At 44.5% G+C, this 22831-nt stretch overlaps 1 protein-coding gene across 1 annotated transcript in view; it reads right to left on the reverse strand.

Moving 5' to 3' along the window:
• Positions 1-22831, reverse strand: part of LOC309399061 (polypeptide N-acetylgalactosaminyltransferase 9-like) — a gene marked incomplete at its 3' end in the record, with an annotated part of 67082 nt that overhangs the window by 10481 nt on the left and 33770 nt on the right. Inside the window, exon 2 of the mRNA XM_081966526.1 lies at positions 19392-19572. Within this exon, the coding sequence (XP_081822652.1) occupies positions 19392-19572 (181 nt within the window). The remainder of the gene's footprint in view (positions 1-19391; positions 19573-22831) is intronic.

Genomic DNA, 22831 nt, shown 5'->3' on the forward strand with positions numbered 1-22831 from the left:
CTCCGTGAGCCCCTTGCACTTACCTGCATTCAAAACGGGCTACGTGGGGACTCCTGGGAGAGGAGGAGGGGTGGGCGAGGCCAGCCAGGATTGGGATTTTGGGGTTCTCCAAATTGCACAGAATCTTAGCTGGAGGTTCTCCCGAACCCCTGTGAACCCCCATCAGCCCACTCCTGATTGGGTATGGAAGACTGCAAGGTGCCCTGCAAAGGCATTGAGGGCAGGATCCAAGCATTTATTCAATTTCCAATCATTTCCCATCACTACCACCCACCACACCTGAAGAATCTTTCAGGAAAAAAACAAACAAAGGAAGAAAATGATCAACCATTGCAGTACAGAGCGAATGAGCTAGTGAAAAACGCTTGTGGGCATTCAGGAGAATAGCAATAGCAACAGCACTTAGACTTATATACCGCTTCATGGTGCTTTACAGCCCCCCTTCTAAGTGGTTTACAGAGTCAGCACGTTGCCCCCAACAACCTGTGTCCTCATTTTATCAACCTCAGAAGGCTGGAAGGCTGAGTCAACCTTGAGACAGTCAGGATCGAACTGCTGGCTGTCGGCAGAGTTAGCCTGCAGTACTCCATTCTATCCACTATGTACGATGGATGGAAGGAAAGAAGGCAGGCAGGCAGGCAGGCAGGCAGGCAGGCAGGAAGGAAGGAAGGAAGGAAGAAAGGGGAAAAGGAAGAACAATAGCACTAGCAGACATATACCGCTTCACAGTGCTTTCCAGCCCTCTCTAAGCAGTTTACAGAGTCAGCCTCTTGCCCCAACAATCTGGGTCCTCCTTTTAATGACCTCAGAAGGATGGAAGGATGAGTCAACCCTGAGCCAGTGAAAATCGAACTCCTGGCTGTGGCAGAATTAGCCTGCAATACTACATTCTAACCACTGTGAATTATGGATGGAGGGATGGATGCATGGAACGAAGGAAGGAGAAAAGAAAGAACTATCATTAGCACTTAGACTTATATACCGCTTCCCAGTGCTTTCCAGCCCTCTCTAAGCAGTTTACAGAGTCAGCCTCTTGCCCCCCAACAATCTGGGTCCTCCTTTTAACGACCACAGAAGGATGGAAGGCTGAGTCAACCTTGAGCCGGTGAGACTGAAGCTGCCGAGCTGCAGGCAGTCAGCAGTCAGCAGAATTAGCCTGCAGGACAGCACTCTAACCACTGCACCACCACGACTCTAGATGCGTGTTCATGGGAAGGAGAGGCTGTTTCCAAGCCCCGACAAGACATTAGGAGAGAGAACAGAATGACAGAAGGGACCTTGGAGGTTTCCTAATCCAACCCTTCCCTCAAGCAGGGAACCCTCTCCCATTTAGGATAGAAGGTAGTGCAGCGGGTTAGAATTGGGACCTAAGAAAGAAAAGAATTCAATTATTTGACAGTCTGGTTTCATCTCATTGAAGTCGTACATAAAAACATTTGAGGGCTAGGTCTCCCTTGAAGGACATGATATATATTTCACAGGGAGCCTTCTCTTGCCAAAGCCTTCCCTTGTTGGCTTTGTTCTAGGCTGCATCAACAGAGGGATAGACACAAGATCGCATGAAGTGTTAACACCACTTTATAAGGCCTTGGTAAGGCCACACTTGGAATACGGCATCCAGTTTTGGTCGCCACGATGTGGAAAAGATGTGGGGACTCTAGAAAGAGTGCAGAGAAGAGCAACAAAGAGGATTAGGGGACTGGAGACTAAAACATATGAAGAACGGTTGCAGGAACTGGGTATGTCTAGCTTAAGAGAAAGAAGGACTAGGGGAGACATGATAGCAGTCTTCCAATATCTCAGGGGTTGCCACAAAGGAGAGGGAGTCAAGCCAAAGCACCTGAGGGTAGGACAAGAAGCAATGGGTGGAAACTAATCAAGGAGAGAAGTAACCTAGAACTGAGAAGATATTTCCTGACATTTAGAATAGTTAATCAGCGGAACAACTTGCCTCCAGAAGTTGTGGATGCTCCAACACTGAAAGTTTTAAAGAAGAGATTGGATGTCCATTTGTCTAAAGTGGTGTAGGGTTTCCTGCCTAAGAAGGGGGTTGGACTAGAAGACCTCCGAGGTCCCTTCCAACTCTGTTATTCTATTTTTCAACCACTGATTTAAAAAACCACCCCAAACCCTACCCATTGGAGAATAGTTTAACTTCACCCAGAGAAGTTCAGGCATTGCCAATTATCCAGGCATAAAGGATTTATATTAGAAATGTGGCAGTTGGACACATTAGGCATGAAACCAGCAGCAGGAACCTAAATGCTTGCCAAATTAGCTATGCAGACTGGGTCTAATGGCAATTAAGGTTCACTTGAAGAGCCCTTGATTGAATTCGCTGTTGCTTTAGATCCGTCTTCAAATCCTCCGATTGCAACACACACCTTTCGTTCATCGGCGTCCATAATAAGCTTCGTAAAACCAAAAACCGTGTTAAAATTTTGTTCCTAATCTGGATGTGCGACCTCAGCAATTTTCTAAAGCAATTGTGCTCAAGATGCTAAAACATTTCTCTCCCCCACCCCACCCCCTCAAGCATCATCCACCAGTTTGATTTTTGGACCTTGCTTTGAAAAAGTTGGAAGTCGAAACAAAAAAAAAGGAATTGCTTGTAAATTTGATAATGGCAGCTAGATTAGTAAAGGTAAAGATTCCCCTTGCACAAATGTGCTAGTCGTTCCCGACTCCAGGGGGCGGTGCTCATCTCCGTTTCAAAGCCAAAGAGCCAGCGCTGTCCGAAGACGTCTCCGTGGTCATGTGGCTGGCATGACTCAACACCGAAGGCGCACGGAACGCTGTTCCCTTCCCACCAAAGGTGCTCCCTATTTTTCTACTTGCATTTTTTACCTGCTTTTGAACTGCTAGGTTGGCAGAAGCTGGGACAAGTCACAGGAGCTCACTCCGTTATGTGGCGCTAGGGATTCAAACTGCCGAACTGCTGACCTTTGTGATCAACAAGCTCAGCATCTTAGCCACTGAGCCACCACTTTCCGTGTGCCTTTGGTGTTTAGTTATGCTGGCCACATGATCACGGAGACGTCTTCGGACAGCGCTGGCTCTTTCGCTTTGAACTGGAGATGAGCACTGCCCCCTAAAGTCAGGAACGACTAGCATGTATGTGTGAAGGGAAACTTTACCTTTTACCTTACAATATCTTGAGCCATGAGCAAACACTCAATGTACGCAACACAAAAATCACGCAAACGGGGGAAAGAAACAAACACATCCCCCATTCTAACTAACTTCCACACAAACCAGTATGTGTGAATGGCAGAGTTTTTAATCTACCCTAGTTAAATGGGTTGTGAGCGGCATGGTAGCCTATTGGTGAAGCAGCTCACTCCTCCTTGGAGGGTTGAGAGACAAAATATCTGCTGTGAACTCCACATAGGCATCAGGAAGGGCATCCGTCTGCAAATGCTCAGTTCCATCCTGGCGTGCTCAAACTCCAGCCCGAATGAAGAGATTACAGAGTCATCAAAAGGGAGTTTTAGTTAGATGGGTGACTTGATTTTTGAATTGCATCCAAAGTTTGGTTCCATTCTTAGCTTGTGACTTTCCTTAACGTTTCATCTGACAGAGCAGAAGACCTTAGCTGTCCATGGCTGATCTCTACAGTGTACAACGTAGGACATGAATTGTTGACTAAGCAAAGACTAAGAAAAACCTCTTTTTTCATCTGGGGATTGGAGGATGGGGGTTGGGGGGGCAGAGAGAGGGTAGGTTCAGAAGATATTGCTACCATGCAAAGAAATTAATATTTTAGGTACCTCAATTTTCAGGTCTTATATATAATTTACTCAGCAGGTTCACTCCTGCTTTGGTAAGCTGAATCATGCAAAAAAAGTCAAAACCCAAACTTACAGGGAAAAAAAAAAGAAAATAACCAATGCCTTGCAATTTTGTAAGAAATGCTGTTGAAAGGAAAAATTGCTAGAACTACTTGTCCCTAGAACATAGTGCAGGGGGTAATTTTCTGATGGCTTCTGGGGCAGGAAGTCACTTCAACCTCCCCTTCTCAGGGATGCTGGATTGAACCCCAAAATGTAGACTTGTAGCCTTGTGTTGTAAGTGAGAGCATCTCTTCAAAAGCTCCACACCCCCAAAGGGAAAGGTTCCCCTCGCACATATGTGCTAGTCATTCCCGACTCTAGGGGGCAGTGTTCATCTCCGTTTCAAAGCCGAAGAGCCAGCGCTGTCCGAAGACGTCTCCGTGGTCATGTGGCCGGCATGACTCAATGCCGAAGGCGCATGGAATGCTGTTCCCTTCCCACCAAAGGTGGTTCCTATTTGTCTACTTGCATTTTTTACGTGATTTCGAACTGCTAGGTTGGCAGAAGCTGGGACAAGAAACGGGAGCCCACTCCGTTATGCAGTGCTAGGGATTCGAACTGCTGAACTGCCGACCTTTTCTGATCGACAAGCTCAGCATCTTAGCCACTGAGCCACTGTGTCCTTTCCCTACACGTACAGTAATGTCTCTCTCAGCCCTGGATTGTATTTGGTAATGCTTTTCATGCTTCCTGTGGAATTGGAGAAGCCCCCAAGCTCTAATCATAACCGACTGTTGAAAATACATTCTTTTAACTAGCTGGAATAAAATTAGTTCAAAGTAAAATGTCATCTCCAGTGTTTCTTTAATTGCAGAAATAGTTCAGGGAGAAAGAGGAGAAGAAAGGCGAGGAGGAGGGGAAGGAGGAGAGAGTGGGAGAAAGAGAAAGAGGAGGGGAGGAAGGGGAGGAGGAAAGAGAAGGAAGAGGAGAAGGAGAAGGAAGAGAAGGGGAAAAAAGGAAAAGGAGAAGAAGGATTTTTTTTCATAACAGTAGAGATGGAGGAGGAGGAGGAGGAGGAGGAGGAGGAGGAGGAGGAGATGGAGGAGGACAACAACGGCTGTGGGATCCTTGGTGCTCTCTGAGCTTGGTAGTTTTCTTGCAGATGTTTCATTACCCAAATAGGTAACATTATCAGGGAGTGGAGTTTGCAGAGAGGAGGATGACGATGTTCTGGTGTAGGCTTCCTTAAAAAGCAAGAAGCAGAGTCTTGGTCCCGGCAAAACCTCTTTTATTTACACGACTGAAAATTCCTTTCATTCACAGTCAGCAAGGCTTGGAAAACAGTCCTTCAGAGGAATATTTATCAACACGAACCTTATCTCGCTTGGCGAGCTGCCAGGTAGCTAGTTTCCAAACACGGGGCAAGGCAACACTTGGCACAGAGTTTCTTAAAGTCACAAACAGAACTTTCCACTCTTGACACGATCGAAGGAACAAATTGTTTCCTGCAAAAGCCCACTCCCCATTCGTTCCTCTTTTGTTTCCTATGGGAAGGGCCAATCATCTCCAAGGTGTGGCTTTACTCCCAAGTCGTCCCTGCTTTCTTAGTTGTCCTTGTCTTCTAGCAGCTCTGCTCATGCGCACACTGGGAACAGGCTGCAGCTGTTCCTCTGCCTCACTGCTGTCTAGCTCCCTCTCCGCCTCCGACGCAGAGCCCTCATCTGAGCTTCCATCAGCCCCCAGGACTGGCCCGTGTTCCTCCCCAACCTCCTCACTGTCCGACTCTGCTGCCAGCTCTGCTGGCCACCAGTGGGCCAGAACAAAGGAGGAGGAGAAGAGGAGATGATAGAGAAGGAGATGGAGGAGGAGGAGGAGGAGGAGAATAGGTGGTAGTGATTCAATGCCAATATCTTAGAAAACAAAATGGCAGGAGTTTCTTCTCCTATGCTTTCTTGAAAACAGGACTTCCCCACAGAAAGAGGGAAGATGTATATATGCAAGAGTGAGATATAAAGAAAAGGATAGGATAGATTAGCGAAAGAAAGTGAATAAGAAATGATACTAAACTATATTTGGGTTTGAGGAAATACCATCGTAAGAAAACATAAACTGAGATTTGAAAGAGACACCTATAACAACAGAAAAAGGAAGGGAGAGAGGAGAAGAGGATGAAAGGAAGAGGAGGGAAGGAAGAAAGAGGTAAGGAGAGGAGGGTGGAAAGGAGAGAAAGAGAAGGAGAGAAGGTAGGAAGGGGAAGAATAGGAGTAGAGGAGAGGTACAGGAAGAAGTAAGGGAAAGGAGAGGAGGAAGGAAAGGAAGAAAGTTGAGAAGGGAGGGAGGGAGAAAAGAAAGGGAAAATAAGGTGGTGTTAAAAATAGCAGAAGGGATGGTAAATAAAGCAACCCACACTGTATATTATAACCTTTTAACAAATGTACAAAAATGACAAATGTAAAGAAGAAGAAGAACTACCATATGTGAGTGTATACCTACAATTGTATGTAAGAAAATAAAAAATAAAAAACTTTTCAAACAAAAAAATAAAGTGGGAAGATAGTTCAGCTGTATTGATCAAGGACATATCTGAGGTCCACAGAAGTTGAAATACATCTCCATTCTTTCAAACCAGGGCCATTTTGTGCATCCCATCTTACTTATCTGATTCCAGGTGTGCTAATTCACTCCGAAAGCCTGCCAATCCCCTTCCTGTAGTCTGAGGAGCGACCACACAATGGAGTTTTTGAAAATCCTCTTTCCCCCTTAGCTCCCGACTGAGCTACATTTCCCTGGGCTCCTTGCGGAAAAAGGGAATTATAGCCGAAACCAATGTAAGCCTCGTTGGCACAAATTTGCATCTGTTTACTGTCTCCGCCGTAGGTCAGAGCATAATAAGAACCACGGAAATATAAAACGTATTATTCCGTCGAACAAATATTTCTTCACGAAAAGCCAAACACTTCAGGCGCTGGGAAAACGCCTCTATCTCCATTTCTATTATCTCTGAAACAATAAACGGCACAATTTCTCTACATCAGTGTTTCATCTTCCTTCCAAAATGATGATGGCCAGCTAAGCTCTATAAAACCACACATGCTTTCAGCCGAACAGGCCCATTGAATTCAATAAGAATGGTTTCTAAGTAAGAGTCCCTCAGTCTCTGGAAGTAACAACCTCTAGTACGGTTTTTCCCCAGGGTCAGAAGCCACCGTAAGCAGGATCAGTCCTGGTTAGCGCTTGGATGGAGATCTTCTGGAGTTGTCAGGAGAGTAGAACTGATGATAAAATAAAAAGAATATCAAACCACTTCCATGATGTAAGATGTCTCCATGAAGATGTCTCCATGAAGACATCAGAAACTGAGGTGAAACCAGGCTTAATGGCGGTAACTGTGAGAGGGATCTTGGCGTTTTAGTGGACAACCAGCTAAATATGAGCCAGCAGTGTTCAGAGGCAGTCAAAAAAGCCAATGTAATCCTAAATTGCATTAACAGAGGGATACAATCAAGATCAAGGGAGGTACTAATACCACTCTATAAAGCCTTAGTAAGGCCACACCTAGAATACTGCATCCAGTTTTGGATGCCACGCTATAAAAAAAAGATGTTGAGACTCCAGAAAGAGTGCAGAGGGGAGCAACCAAGATGAATGGGGGTAAGGCAAAGGTAAAGGTTCTCCTCGCACACATGTGCTAGTCATTTCTGGCTCTAGGGGATGGTGCTCTTCTCTGTTTCAAAGCTGACGAGCCAGCACTGTCCAAAGACATCTCCCTGGTCATGTGGCCAGTATGACTAAATGATTAAAATAGGTTGTTCCTATTTTTCTACTTGCATTTTTATGTGCTTTCGAACTGCTAGGTTGGCAGAAGCTGGGACAAGTAATGCGAGCTCACTCCATTATGCAGCACTAGTGATTCAAACCGCCAAACTGCCGACCTTTCTGATTGACAAGCTCAGCATCTTAGCCACTGAGCCACCGCATCCCTATATTCATATCCCCACATGAATAGGAGACTGCAGGCTAAAACATACGATGAACAGTTGCAGGAACCGGGCATGGCTAGTCTAGGGAAGAGAAGGACCAGGGGAGACAGGATAGCAGTCTTCCAATATTTGAGGGGCTGCCACAGAGAGGAGGGGGTCAAGCTATTCTCCAAAGTACCTGAAGGCCAGACAAGGAATAATGGATGGAAACTGAACAAGGAGAGATTCAACCTAGAAATAAGGAGGGATTTTCTGACAGTGAGAACAATCAACCAGTAGGAACAGAAGTTGCCTTCGGAAGTTGTGGGAGCTTCATCCCTGGAGTCTTTCAAGGAGAGACTGGACTGCCATCTGTCAGAAATGGTGTAGGGTTTCCTGCTTGGGCAGGGGGTTGGACTAGATGACCTCCAAGGTACCTTCCAAAATCTGTCAATCTGTTATGTTACTGAGTTCAGGCAATGAAAAACTTGTGTGTAGCAAAGTATGCTGGTTTCTGAATTTGCAAGATCACATAAAGTGATAGTATCACTTTACACTGCACTGGTGAGACTGCATTGGTGAGACTGCACAAGGAACACTGCATCCAATTGTGGTCACTACAATATAAAAATATGTTGAGACCCTAGAAAGAGTGCAGAGAAGAACATCATTGTATGGCTTAGCTGGAGGCTAAGCCATACGATGAACGATTGAGGGAACTAGGTCTGTCTAGTCTAATGAAGAGAAGGACTCGGGGTGATGTGATAGTGGTCTTCCAGGATTTGAAGGGCTGTCATAGAGAAGAGAAGATCAACTTATTCTCCAGAGCTCCTGAAGGAAAGAGAAGAAGTAATGGTGGAAGATCATTCAAGAGAGATCCAACCTAGAACTAAGGAGAAGTTTCCTAACACTGAGAACAATCAATCAGTGGAACAGAAGTTGCCTCCAGAAGTTGTAGGTGCTTCATCACTGGAGGTTTTCAAGAAGAGACTGGACAACCATCTGTCTGAAATGGTAGAGTGTCTCCTGCTTGAGCAGGGGGCTAGGCTGGAAGACCTCCAAGGTCCCTTCCAACTCTGTTATCCTTCCTTCCTTCCTTCCTCCCTCCCTCCCTCTCTCCCTCCCTCCCTCCCTTCTCTATCTCTGGCAGTTTTAAAGAAGAGACTGGACAACCATCTGTCTGAAATTGTAGAGTGTCTCCTGCTTGAGCAGGTGGCTGGGCCAGAAGACCTCCAAGGTCCCTTCCAACTCTGTTAACCTTCCTTCCTTCCTTCCTTCCTTCCTTCCTTCCTTCCTTCCTTCCTTCCTTCCTTCCTTCCTTCCTTCCTCCCTCCCTCCCTCCCTCCCTCTCTCCCTCCCTCCCTCCCTCCCTCCCTCCCTCCCTTCCTTCTCCATCTCTGGAAGTTTTAAAGAAGAGCCTGGACAGCCATTTCCACAATGCTCTTGTTTGAGCAAGGGTTTAATAGAAGACTTCCAAGGTCCCTTCCAACTCTGTTATTCTATGTTCCAGTTGCAAGAATGCACATCTCAGCTTTTTGAAGTAGGCCAGGTTAGGAAACAGATATTGCAAGGATAACAGGAACACTTTTGTTGCTGTTGCGGGGTGTAATAACAGAATTTTGACAGCCTACCAAATTTGCCTTCCAACCCTCTTATATCAAACAGAATGAAAGAGAGGCTATTTTAGGAGTCTTCCTTATGTTTTGCTCCTTCCCCAGGCTGAGATGCTGTTTGCTGACACGCAACCCTTGCTCACTTAAATCTTTGTTTTCCTTTAAATATGGTTACTCTTCAACATGTTGATATGATCCATCGATCTAATAGATATCAGCTTCTAAGGATGCTTCAGAGACGTGTCTATCTGCTTAGCAATGGAAATTGTGATCTCGGCTGTGGATGTAAGTCAAGGAATAGCTGTATATATTTGAGTCTGGCTATAACTATTAAGAGATAATCTTTTTTTTTTTAATAAAGAGAACGTTCTAAAATAAAGTGGCCCCAACTTGCAATCTGGAGGGCATTTTTTGTGACTTATAGTACAGGTAGTTTTTGACATACTGCAGTTTGTTTAGTGCCCGTTCAAAGTTACGACGGCACTGAAAAAAATGACCTGATAATTAAGCCATGGTGGTGCAGTGGTTAGAGTGGAGTACTGCAGGCTACTTCTGCTGACTGCCGGCTGTTTGTAATTTGGCAGTTCGAATCTCACCAGACTCCAGATTGACTCATTCTTCCATCCTTCTGAGGAGGGTAAAATGAGGAGCCAGATTGTTGGGGGCAGGAAGCTGACTCTGTAAACTGCTTAGAGAGGGCTGGAAAGCACTGTGAAGTGATATATAAGTCTAAAGGCTATTGCTATTCTTCCTTTTCTCCCTCCCATTCTTCCTTCCTTCCCTCCCTCCCTTCCTTTTCTTCCATGGTTAGAATGCAGTATTGCAGGCTAATTCTTCCCACTGCCAGCAGTTCGATCCTGACCAGCTCCCTTCCATCCTTCTGAGGTCAGTAAAATGAAGACCCAGATTTTGGGGGGCAATAGACTGTCTCTGTATCTGACTTGTATCAATGTTGTTCCTGTTGTTGTTAGTTGTGAAGTCGTGTCCGACCCATCGCGACCCCATGGACAACGTTGCTCCAGGCCTTCCTGTCCTCTACCATCCTCTGGAGTCCATTGAAGCTCACTCTGACTGCTTCGGTGACTCCATCCAGCCACCTCCTTCTCTGCTGTCCCCTTCTTCTTCTTTTGCCTTCCATCGTTCCCAGCATGAGGCTCTTCTCCAGGGAGTCCTTTCTTCTCATTAGGTGGCCAAAGTCTTTGAGTTTCATGTTCTTTCTAGTCTCTTCTTATTTTCCACTTCAACTGACAGATTCTACTTGCAAAATTGCACCTCCACCTTTAGCAAAACACGAAAAACATTAACTCTTCTTGGCAACTGTCCATTCTGGAAGAAATCCAGTTCTGCTTATCACATGTTCATAGCCTTGCCTTGAAAACATTTTATATGCAGCAGATTTCTGCCTTTTTGATTGTTTATTTTCAGAATGTGTGTGTGTGCGCGTGCACGCTTTTATCATGATATTTCCAGCCCCAATTAAAATAACAAACTCAATGCCGATGGAAGTGTAGCTCCTTAAAAATATGCAGATTAGGATGTTCAAAAAAAGCTTTGAAATAGTGTGAATTTCCCAGGTCAACTGTTAACATCAAAACAAATATGCATTCTGTTTTTAAAAAAAATCGTTTCGTGGCTTCGCCGATTCTGTCCCGTTAAGAGACCGATAGAGTTTAAAATAACTCACAGCGCAATCCTACGCGTGTCTTACAATTCGTGTCTGATGATTTTCAGACAAAACTCTCACATAAACGGTCACTGTTTATAATGAAAAATCAAGACAGCTTGGGGGAATTAACCATTTGTTGGTTTGAAGAGCAGGATGGTGATTCCTCCCCTCCCCTCATTCTGGGAGCGATTTTCACAGTTGGATTTGAGAACGCTGGTTGTAAGCAAGGACCTTAAATGTTCAATGTAGTGTCACTAAAACATCACACACACACACACACACACACACACACTTTGCAACTTGGCTGTGTGTTTTTGCTCTCTCTTCCAAATTTCTCAAATGCTAAAGAAAAAAAATGGAAGATTATCCTTATCAGTTTGCTGCACAATCAGCCAGATGTTCAGACCGAATTTGACATTTTTGTCCACCGAGTGAGTCCTGTCCAAGGACCTCGGATAAGCAGATGTTGATGTTTTATGCTGTTTGAGATATCATGATGATGATGATGATTTGTTCTTCTTGTTATTCTTCTTCTCCTCCTCCTCCCCCACTCCTCCTCTTCCTCCTCCTCTTCTTCTTCTCCTTCCCCCTCCCTTCTCTTCCTCCTCCTCCTCTTCTTCTCCTCCTCCTCCCCCTTTTCCTCCTTCTCCTACTCTTCTTCTTTTTCTTCTTCTCTCCTCCTTCTCCTACTCTTCTTCTTCTTCTCCTCCTCCCCTCCTCCTCCTCCTCCTCCTCTTCTTCTTCTCCTCTTCTTCTTTTTCTCTTCCTCCTCCCCCTTTTCCTCCTTCTCCTCCTCTTCTTCTTTTTCTTCTCCTCCCCCCTCCTCCTCTTCTTCTTTTTCTTCTTCTCTCCTCCTTCTCCTACTCTGCTTCTTTTTCTTCTCCTCCTCCTCCCCCTCCTCTCCTCCTCCTCCTCCTCCTACTACTACTACTACTACTACTACTACTACTACTACTACTACTACTCCTTCTCCTCCCACTCCTCCTCCTCCTCCTCCTCCTCCCTGGAATCCCCTCTCTTTTCTAGCACTGATGGAAGCAATAGCACACACTTATGTACAGCCCTCTTACAACCCTCTTCTCATTTGGTGGCCAAACTACGGATAGTCCTTTGACCACAGTTGAGTGAGACCCAAAATCCTATTGCTAGGTAAGACAGGTAAGTGGGTTTTGCTGCATTTTGTGATGTTTCTCCCCACAGTTCTTAAGTGAATCACTGCCGTTCTTAAGTGAGCAGCAGGGCTGTGAGGTGGCTCTCCCTTTGACGTTGCTTGTCAGGAGATCGCAAAAAGGGGATTACGTGACCGTCATAAATATGAGCCAGTTGTCAAGCATCTAAATCACAGGATTCTGGGGAAGCTGCACCGGTTGTAAGTGTGAAAAACTGAATGAACGGTTGTAACTTAAGGACTACTTTTACTGGAACAAACATTCCTTACTACTATTGTAACTGACTTATTCTGAGCCGCTGAGCAACCTGGGAAGTTTACTAAATTGTCCTGATTTTAAAAAAAACAACCAACACCTTTTAACCCAATAATTAACTTCCAAAATGCAAAAGGGGTAAGCAGAATCTCACAGTCAGGTTTGCTTCGTGCAAATGTCCAGGGTTAGCTTTCAGCTTAAATTTTGATGCCGTTTCAAGACTTCCCGTACGTTTTCCTCCATCCTTGCTTGGCCCATTAGATACAAAATTGATTTCTCTTCGTTTGGCCCTGGCTGGGCTTTCTAATTAAACACCGAGTTTAATTATATCACAAAAGGGTGCAATGTAGATCTTAATTACTACCAGCAGCCCTTGGGGGAATAACAGAGAGATAATGGGCAAACGAAAATTCGATAGAATGCTAAAAGAAAAGGAAAAAAAATACCCCACCGAATGAGATAGCCTTCATTCGAAATCCAAACGCGGGATTCAAAATGTGCTCGATCCCTCATCGACGTTGGAATCCAGTGGATCTTATGAAGGTAGGTTTCATTTTCATCCAAGCTGGGAAAACTGAAGGAGAACTCAGTTCCCTTAAAACATTTTCCCTCCTGCCTTCTGAAGTGTATCAGGACTCAAAGCGAAGGTTCAACTGACTTCATAGATGTTGTATTGATCTGGAGTCTGTCATTCATGCCATACACCTTTCTTCTGATAACCCTTTCTTTTTGAAGAGGAGGAGGAGGAGGAGGAAGAGGAGGAGGAGGAGGAGAAGAATGACAATGGAGTCCTTGGTGCTCTCTGAGCTTGGTGGTTTTCTTGCAGACATTTCTTGACCCAACTAGGTAACATCATCAGTGCTAAAGGGAGTGGGGCAGAAGTGGCATTCAGCTGGTTCACACCGGTTCGTATAAACCGAAAGGGGAAATTTGACTTGGGTCGCTGAACCAGTAGTGACCACTGGCTGGCCCCACCCCATGCCCAATAACCCGATGGCTGCTCTTTCACCCCGCCCACTCAACGCTCGAGTGCTGCCCACCCCACCAGCCCACTATACACTCACCCCATCCATTCCAGCCCTATATATGTTACCTTCGCTTTGCCACGCGGCTCAGCTACTCAACTCACCAGTCGCCTCTGCACCTCGCCTGCCCTGCTCTGCTCACCAAAGGTAAGTAAGCATGCCGCCCGCTTGCCCTTTGCCTTGGGTGGGGGGCCAGGACCCCAGGGACGCACCATTCCTTGAGACCAAGGAACCGCCGCCTGCCTTGGCCGGGTCAGGGAATGCACCATTCCCTGGCCCTGCCTTGCCCCAGAGGGGCCGCCTGCTTGTCTCCCGCTCTCCTTTTGCCAGTCGCATGCGTCTCTCTCATTTCCCCTCCTAGTCCCACTTCCTCCCCCATGACTGCGTTTTTCTTCAGGCTTATCTTTCTCCCATGGCAGCTCCGGAAGTCAAGCTCTCTTTTTCGGTGCGACTGTGAGAAACCTCCCAGTCGCTGCCTGTTCGCCAGCCACTTCCTGGCAGCGGCAGCTGGTTGGAGGCTACCGAAAACTACTGGACGTCACTGAAAAAGCCACCGCCATCACCACCCTGTTCTTTGCGCTGGCTATGCCCATGCATGCCACTGTCTGCTGCGTCACTGCGCTTGGAGTTGCCCGGGCAAGTCCCTTTGGCGCAGCAGGCAATGGGATGCACATGTACGGCCAGCGCAAACAGCAGCGGCTTTTTCGGCAACCTCCAGTTGTTTTCGGCAGCCTCCAGCCAGCCGCCATAATATACATTGTTGTGTCCCCTGGAAACATCGCCGCAAACCTGCAAACAACCGTCTCTAAATAAACCAGTACAAATATAACACGTTTCAGCTTTCAGTTGCTCTAGAGGGGGAATCTTATCTGTATAACAACAAGAGGAGAAGGTTTCCTTCCTGTGTCTCATCCTGTCAGGCGTTCATGTCTCACTTTGTAATAATATTTTCCGCACCTCACTTCAAGAGAGGATAAACATTTGTGATGGCTGCCAAAGTCAGGCCTACTCATTCAGGAAAGCTGGGTAGACCAAACCGTGTATGACAGGTGTTTATTTTTTGGGGGGGGGGGGGGGAAACAAAGACCGCTATGTTTTTTTAAATATATATATACCGTATTTTGCGGACTATAAGATGCACCAGTGTATAAGACGCACCAAGATTTTAAAGAAAGAAAGTTTTTGTCCTCCCCAGCCCCCAGGAGCACTCTGAGGGAATGCAAAAACGCCCGGGTAGAAAACAGGCTGTTTTTCACAAAAACGGGGACATTTTTGCCTTCCCCCAGCCCTGCTGAAGCCTGCAGGGTGGTCCTGGGGGCTGGGGGAAGGCAACAACACCTCCGTTTTTGTGTAAAATGGCCCACAAAAATGGGATGCGGGTGGGGCTTCGGGAGGCCAAAAATGGCTGTATCTGGTGTATAAGACGCACATTTCCATTCTCTTTTTTGGGGGGAGGGGGAGAAAGGTGCATCTTATACTTCAAAAAACGTGGTATATAATTCTTTTTATTTATAATATAATAATTCCATCTTTAGTTGAATCGTGCGTTGTCTGGGTACAAATACCTTTGCTGAACAATAATCAATATTTGCCACATCATTCATCGCATTGCTATTAATTCTACAATATCAAAATAGTAATATTCCACATATTCATTCTACAATATTAAAATAGTACGAGTTCACCTACTGATCATAATATTTACTTATCTCTTTCAACATATCCCCTTTATTTTTTGTTTCCCAGTTTCTAACCCCCATTTTTATTATTTAACCATTGATAAAATAGATCCCATAGCATATAAGTATTCAGTTTGCTCTTTCTCCTTAACCGCCAACATTAATCTGTTCGTTTCTGCACATTCTAGTGTTTTCCTAATCCCATTGTCATCTGTGGATATCTCTTCACTCTTCCAACTTTGTGCAAATACAATTCTAGCAGCAGTTAATATATGAATAACTAAATAGGCATTTTCCACAGTGTATTTTTCGGCTAAACCGCTATGTTTTTTCCCCCAATTTTATTAACAAACATGTAAAATACACACAGACAAAACTTAGACGTAGAACACATTTACACAATGCAATACAAACAGGAGCTTCCTGTTCTTTCTAATAGCAATTATCAATCAATACCGCTCATCTTATATTATTTCCCCTTCTATTGTATTTCATTTGGATTTCACCATTCATAACTCTCTTGTTTTACTCATAACTATTATTTTTGATTTTTGTTACATTCCTTCATTGATTCTTGTTTCTTTCCTCCATCCACCTATACCATTTATCCCATATCTGGTAGAATTCTGATTCTTCTTTTCCCTGAATTTCTTTAGTTAGTTTGTCCATTTCAGCAGAGTCCATAACCTTTCTTATTATTTCATCTTCGCTTGGAGTTAGTTTGTTTTTCCATTTCTGGGCAAAAGCAATCCTTGCCACCGTAATTACATGTAGTATTAAATACTGGATTTCTTTTCTGTATTTCACAGACATTATTCCTAATTTAAAAAAAATTCAGGTTTCCATTCTATTTTAACCCCCGTTATTGCCTCCAGCCAATTTTTGATCTTTTTCCAAAAATTTTCCAAACCGCGATGTTTTAAAGGAGGTAAGTTTTAGCCCATGAGTTTATGTTTCCAAAACCCAGCAGGAGGCAAATTAATTAATGAATGGCGCTAATGGAATTCAGGAAGAGTGAGACTTAGACCATTTGTTTTTTTTTTTTTTCAAAAAGTTTTATTGGTTTTTTTAAAAACATTTATGTGGAAAAGGGGTAGGTGGAATTACAAATTTTGGCAGTTGCAAATGTGGCAGACGCCCCCTCCCTCCAAACTCCTAGGTTACATCAAAATATCAAATCTTAATACATAATCATAAAAAGTCAGCATCTTAATTCTAGAAAAAATAATTTTCAATCAATTTATATAATTATAATATATAGTCTAGTTATAAATTCATATTTACTTTCGGTCTGTTTATAACATTGTGATTTCCTTATTTATTTTTGTGATCTGAGTTTTCTTGGTGTTGCCCCTTCACCCCCCGCTGGCAGAGCTCCGGCCCCTCCCGTGTCCTGTATGACCGTTGTAGTATCTTCTGTTTTTTCTAGGTTGGCTTTGTTTTTTTCCATAAAGGCCTGTGCCTCTATGGGTGTATTAATTCTGATTCTTGTCTCCTCCCAGAATATTAGCATACCTTCAGGCATCAACCATCTAAACCACACCCCCTTCTGGTATAATTTATTCGCCAATTGCGAATAATTTTTCCTTTTTTCCCTAATTTTTTTGGGAATCTGCTTTAGAATGGTTATCTCCCTATCACAGTATGTCAATGTTTGCCCCCTTTGCACACCCAGTATTTCATCTCTTGTGGTTTTCCTAAGAAATTTAATGTGAACCTCTCTGGGTACATTATGTGTTCTGGCATATGCTGAATTCACTCTATAAGCTAGGTCTATCTCCCAATCCATCTGTTGTTTATCTTTGTGTATGTATTCAGCTAAAATATTAGTCATAATGTCCCTTATGTTTTCCCCATCTGCTTCTATTACATTTTGAAATCTAAGATAAAAGGACATTCTCTCAAACTCTATTTTCATTTGTTGGATGTCAAGTTCTTTGTTCCCCTTCTGTAAAGCCTCTACCCCCCCCCTCGCCTCCGCCACCCCACCCTCCACAAGATCCAGTCTCTGTGAGTTCTTAAAGATTTGGGCTTGGTTCTGTCTAATTTCATCTTTCATTTCCCTTAACTGTTTCTTAATTTCCTCCTGGCCCTGTAGAATTTGTTGAAGCATTTGTTGAAAGTCTATCTCTGTAGTCTTGGGTTGCATCAGTTCTGTTATCTTTGACTGTGTAGCTGGGCTAGACGTTGCAGACGTTGGGGCAGAGGTAGCAAATCCAGGCTTTCCAGGAGGTGGTCTTTTTGGAGGCATGGTTTTTAAAGCAAGGAAGTCTGTCAAAATAGAGACTGGGCAGCTGGAGAAGTAGAGCAGGCAGGCGAATCCAGAAGGCAGAGGATCCAAACAGATGGGGATTTCTTTAGTCAGTCTAGCAGTAGATGAAAGTTTTTTTCCCCAAAGAGTTCAAAGAAGAACAATCCACAAAAGATTCCTCTGGGTGGCTCGGAGACAAAGACCGGAAGCCTGAATTTTAGAGGTGGAGTCAGGTTTCACAGTTCATGAAGACAACGGAAGTGTGCCATCTTGCCCTGCCAGCTTTGGGCTCAGAGGCATAATAAAGTTTTAAAAATTCAAAAAGTTCTCAGTTCACCCATAGATTCTGGAGCTAAGTCCGATGAAAGTCACTTTTATAAGGGTGAGGCATCATTAGTTGGCTCTCCCCCCTCCTCCTTCCCCTGAGGGCGAAAGCAAAATTTTCTCAAGCCGCTTGTCCAAGGGAGGGGGGGAAATCCCCCTCCCTCTAGCCGCACCTCTGGCAAGACTTAGACCATTTGTGAGAGCCTAAGGACTCCAGGCTAGTTCCTCTCTTGACTCCAACCCCAGGCTCAGCCACTCTTTCCCCTATAACAGTGATGGCAAACCTTTTCAGCACCGAGCGCCCAAACTGGGACGCGCATGAATGCATGTTAGGTGTGTGCCAGAGCACTGGAAACCCAAAGATCGGCTGATCGGTGCACATGCCTGTTTTGTGGGCATTTTGGGGGCTGTTTTCTAGTGCTCTGGCACCCACGAAGACCGTTTTTCGTGCCGTTTTCAGGCGCTCCAAAAACCAGCCTAAAAAATGGCCTGAAAAACAATCAGAAAATGGCCTGTTTTGGGGGCGGTTTTGGCAGATTTTCAGGCCATTTTCAGGCCGTTTTCTGCCACTCTGGTGCCCGCAAAGACCAGCTGGCTGGCATATCTATGCATGTCAGAAAACAGAAGAGCAGCTGGCAACAGTGCCTTTGCCCACAGAGAGGGCTTTGTGTGCCACCTCTGGCACACTGCCATAGGTTTGCCAACACGGCCCCATAAGTATGTGGGAATCAGCTTGGGAGACAGAAGGAAAAGCCACAGCAAGGGCAATGATTAGATAAAAGGCACCTTAGCCCACAGATGAAACACAGGTAGCCATCCGTAGTGTCCTTAATTTGTAATCCAAGAAAAACCAAACATCTCCTTGTTAATAGATACAGGAATTAAGAAGAACAAAAGACAGGCATAAAACAGTATGAAACAAAGGAGAAAAACCAGAATCCTAACAATGCCATACAGATGATAATTTTTCAGTATTTGTATGCTACTGTTCTGACCGAGGCTTCCCAAGAGCATGAAGCAAACTCCTCGTCCCGACAAAAAAAACCATTTTATTAATTGACTGTGAATTCTGCTCATTCACATCCAGCAAAGTCTTTCAAGGGAGGATTTACAGTCACAGACCTTCTCTGGCTTGGAGAGCTGCCAGGCCGATATCTGCAGAACTTGGCAAGGAGTCTTGGAGAGTCATGAACCAATGAAGCGAACTAATGGTCTCCTGCAAATTCCACTCCCCTTTTGCTCCTCTTTTATTTCCTCTGGGAGGGGCCATTCATCATCCACCTGTGGCCTTACTCCCAAGTCAACTACTGTTCTTTAGCTGTTCTCTTCATCTGGCAACTCTGCACATGCGCACACTGGGAACAGGCTCCAGCTGTTCTTCTGCCTCACTGATGTCTGACTCTGAAGGCAGCTGATAACGGCTCTGGCCCCCTCTCTGCCTCCTACACAGAGCCCTCATCAGAGCCTTCCCCAGACTCCAGGACTGGCCCATGTTCCTCCCCAACCTCCTCACTGTCTGAATCTGCTGCCAGCTCTGCTGGCTGTTGGTGGACCGCAATAGCTAGAAATTATAATTTCCCAGTCTATAATTCATTCAACTTTTAGGATCCATGCAAAACAAGTACAGAAAACTGAGTAATTTTCACCAATGGTTAGTCACATAGAGAGCTTACTTACTTTTTGGGTCTATAGTCTGGAATAGATCTGTCCAAGGAAATCCGATCGCTCAGTTGCGCATTGTAACCATATTCTTCATATTTCGTTTCAGATTCATGGCTGTCGTCTCTCAGTGTGGCAGCCATTCCTCCTTGGCCCAAACCTCCTGGGCCTTCAACTAAACCCATTGGCTTGGCTAGACCTGGGAAGAGGGAGAAAAGGAAATACAGATGTACTTAGTTTAGAAAATCAGGGGAGTGCATCAGAGTTACAGTGATAAATGCAGAGTAAGTCTGGAAGTCCAGGCAGTTCAAATGAACATAAAGGTTTATTGCAAGCTTAAGCTCCCTACAAGAATCTGAACTACTAATGGCTAAAGCTCTCTACAAGAATCTGAACTACTAATGGCTGAAGAGAAGAATCAATTGAATTCAAGGTGGGCTGCACTTAGTTGTCCCTGCAAAGGGACTCGAGACTGATGATACACTTGATCCCTCCCTCAGGCTCAGCCTGGTCATTTCCTATATGGATGGTTGGACTGAGGGATGAATGGATAGATGGATGGATGGATTAACAGACAGACAAAAGATAGATATTCATCTCCTATATGGATGGATGGATGGATAGACAGAAAGATAGATAGATAGATGATAAATAGATAGATAGATGATAGATAGATAGATGATAGATGATAGATAGATAGATAGATAGATAGATAGATAGATAGATAGATCCTATATGGATGGATGGATGGATGGATGGTTGGACAGATAGATAGATACAATAGATAGATAGATAGATAGATAGATAGATAGATAGATAGATAGATAGATAGATAGATCCTATATGGATGGATGGATGGATAGATAGATAGATACAATAGATAGATGATAGATGATAGACAGACAGACAGATGATAGTCAAGCACTTGAAATCAAGAGTCCAGGCAATTCAAATGAATATACAGGTTTATTGTATGCTAACACTCTCTATAGAATCAGAACTACTAATGGTAAAAGCAAATCGGCGGTAGATAACAGGCAACGGAATTCAAGCTAGGCTTGACTCTTGTGGGGGTGAAGGAACTCAAGATGGATGACACGCTTGACTCCTCCTTGGGCTCAGCCTGGTCCTCACCTACAAATAGTAAAATTGGAGCCTCCACCACTTCCTTCTCTGTTGTCCCATCCCAGGAGAAACTTCGCTTAAACCAAAATCGCAAACATCTCTGGCTGGAAATCAATTTCACTCCAGAGGTAGATAAAAATGCCAAATTCAGTTTGAACACCCGGCCGACCGTGCAAAGAACCATAACAAAGACTCTCGTTCTCTCTCTTTTGTAAATCGTAGAGCGGTTAATTGAATAAATCAAGGGTTTTTGTCATTGTAGAAAGAAACATGGTGTCCTACTGCCCATCACTCCTACGTGACAGTCTGTGGAGATTCTTAGCCATCCAGGTCATGGTTGTCCCAAGGGTGCCTTTTTTCAGGAGGCAACTGGACTTTCTTATTTTTCTTTGAAGATGTTTCACTTCTCATCCACTGACAGGATGGTAGAGAATGGAAGGATTTATATTCCTTGCAGATAGCTGGTCATTTGCATTCTTCAAGAGTTCTTGAGGCCACTTGGAGGTTTATCTGTGTCCTCAGGGTCATCTGAGTAGTGCAAATGGTTCCTGTAGTCTGCAATTTTTCCCTGAAAATCTGTTCATACTCCCACATCATTGGAAGGATGTTCATCCCAAAGAGCATGGCTAAAAGTCTGTGGAGATTCTCAGTCTTCCAGGTCTTGGTTGTCCCAAAGGTTTTTTTTTCCCCAAGAAAGTATCAGGACTTCCTTTGTTTTTCCCTGAAGACGTTCTGGAGAAGCTTCTTGGATGAGAAGCAAGATATCTTCAAGGAATAACAAAGGTTGCCCAGTTACCTCTTGAAAAAGTACTTTTTGGAACTCCTAAGTAATAATATTTGCTTACTTCATGACATCAGTCTTCACACAGATTCAGAAATCCTTCCCCTGATTCCCCAACTAGATCCTGGAATTCATAAAGAGAAGGACCAGGGGAGACATGATAGCAGTGATCCAATATTTGAGGGGCTGCCACAGAGAGGAGGGGGTCAAGCTATTCTCCAAAGCACCCGAAGGCCAGACAAGGAACAATGGATGGAAACTGACCAAGGAGAGATTCAACCTGGAAATAAGGAGGAATTTTCTGACAGGGAGAACAATCAACCCATGGAACAGAAATTGTAGCAGCTTCATCACTGGAGGCCTTCAAGAAGAGACTGGACTGCCATCTGTCAGAAATGGTGTAGGGTCTCCTGCTTGGGTGGGGAGTTGGACTAGATGACCTACAAGGTCCCTTCCAACACTGTTAATCTAACTATAACAAATTTCAGATTTTGAACCCTGGTTGTTGATCTATCTGGTCTCACAAGAGAATCCAGAGACATTAACAAAAGCTTGCCGACAGATTTGTGCTGCAGTCCTCTGGTACCCCAGTCGCGCTGGTAGATACAATAGCACTGCTTAGCTCTTCTGTCTCCCAGGACGTAAAATTCATTACTATTTTTTAATTGGAAGTGGTACCATATTTTATGTGTACAGATCTCCAATATCAAAATGTAATTGCTTTTAAGCAATCCTCATTTGAAGCCTGCTTCCCCTGGAGAGGAGGAGATGGAGTCTAATTACAAGAGATAATTTGAAAGAAGATAAACAAATAACAGACGATCATCAAGGTCAACAATGGATCAATGCAAAAGGTGCTAGAAGTAGGAATCACAGCACCGGCAAACATAGATTGGATTAAATGTTCTCCACCTATCAATGCTGGCCCTTAGGAGTGAAGATTTTTGTTAATTGCGAAGCCATGTCCAAACCATTGTGACCCCATGGACAATGTTCCTCCAGGCCCTCTTGTCCTCTATCATCCCCCGGAGTCCATTTAAGCTCATGCCGACTGCTTCAGTGATTCCATCCAGCCACCTCCTTCTCTTCCCTTCTTCTTTTGCTCTCCATCTTTCCCAGCATGAGGCTCTTCTCCAGGGAGTCCTTTCTTCTCCTTAGGTGGCCAAAGTACTTGAGTCTCCTCTTCAGGATCTGGCCTTCTAAAGAGCAGTCAGGGTTGATCTCCTCTAGGACTGACCAGTTGGATCACCTTGCAGTCCTAGGGACTCACAGGAGTCTTCTCCAGCACCAGAGTTCAAAGGCCTCCGTTCTTTGGCATTCATCCTTCCTCATGGTCCAACCTTCACAGCCATCCATTGCAACTGGAAAACCAAAGCCTTGACTAGATGCACTTTTGTTGGCTGGGTGATGTCTCTGCTTTTTAGTAAGCTGTCTAGATTTGCCATAGCTTTCCTCCCCAGGAGCAATTAGATTTTTGAGGCTGGGACAACTACCTGGATTGGCCATATTAAGGGAATAGAGATAGAGTATAGTGATGATGGAGTCATTGTGT

Source organism: Natrix helvetica (assembly GCF_964273705.1).
Source record: "Natrix helvetica genome assembly, chromosome: 14".
Taxonomy (NCBI): domain Eukaryota; kingdom Metazoa; phylum Chordata; class Lepidosauria; order Squamata; family Natricidae; genus Natrix; species Natrix helvetica.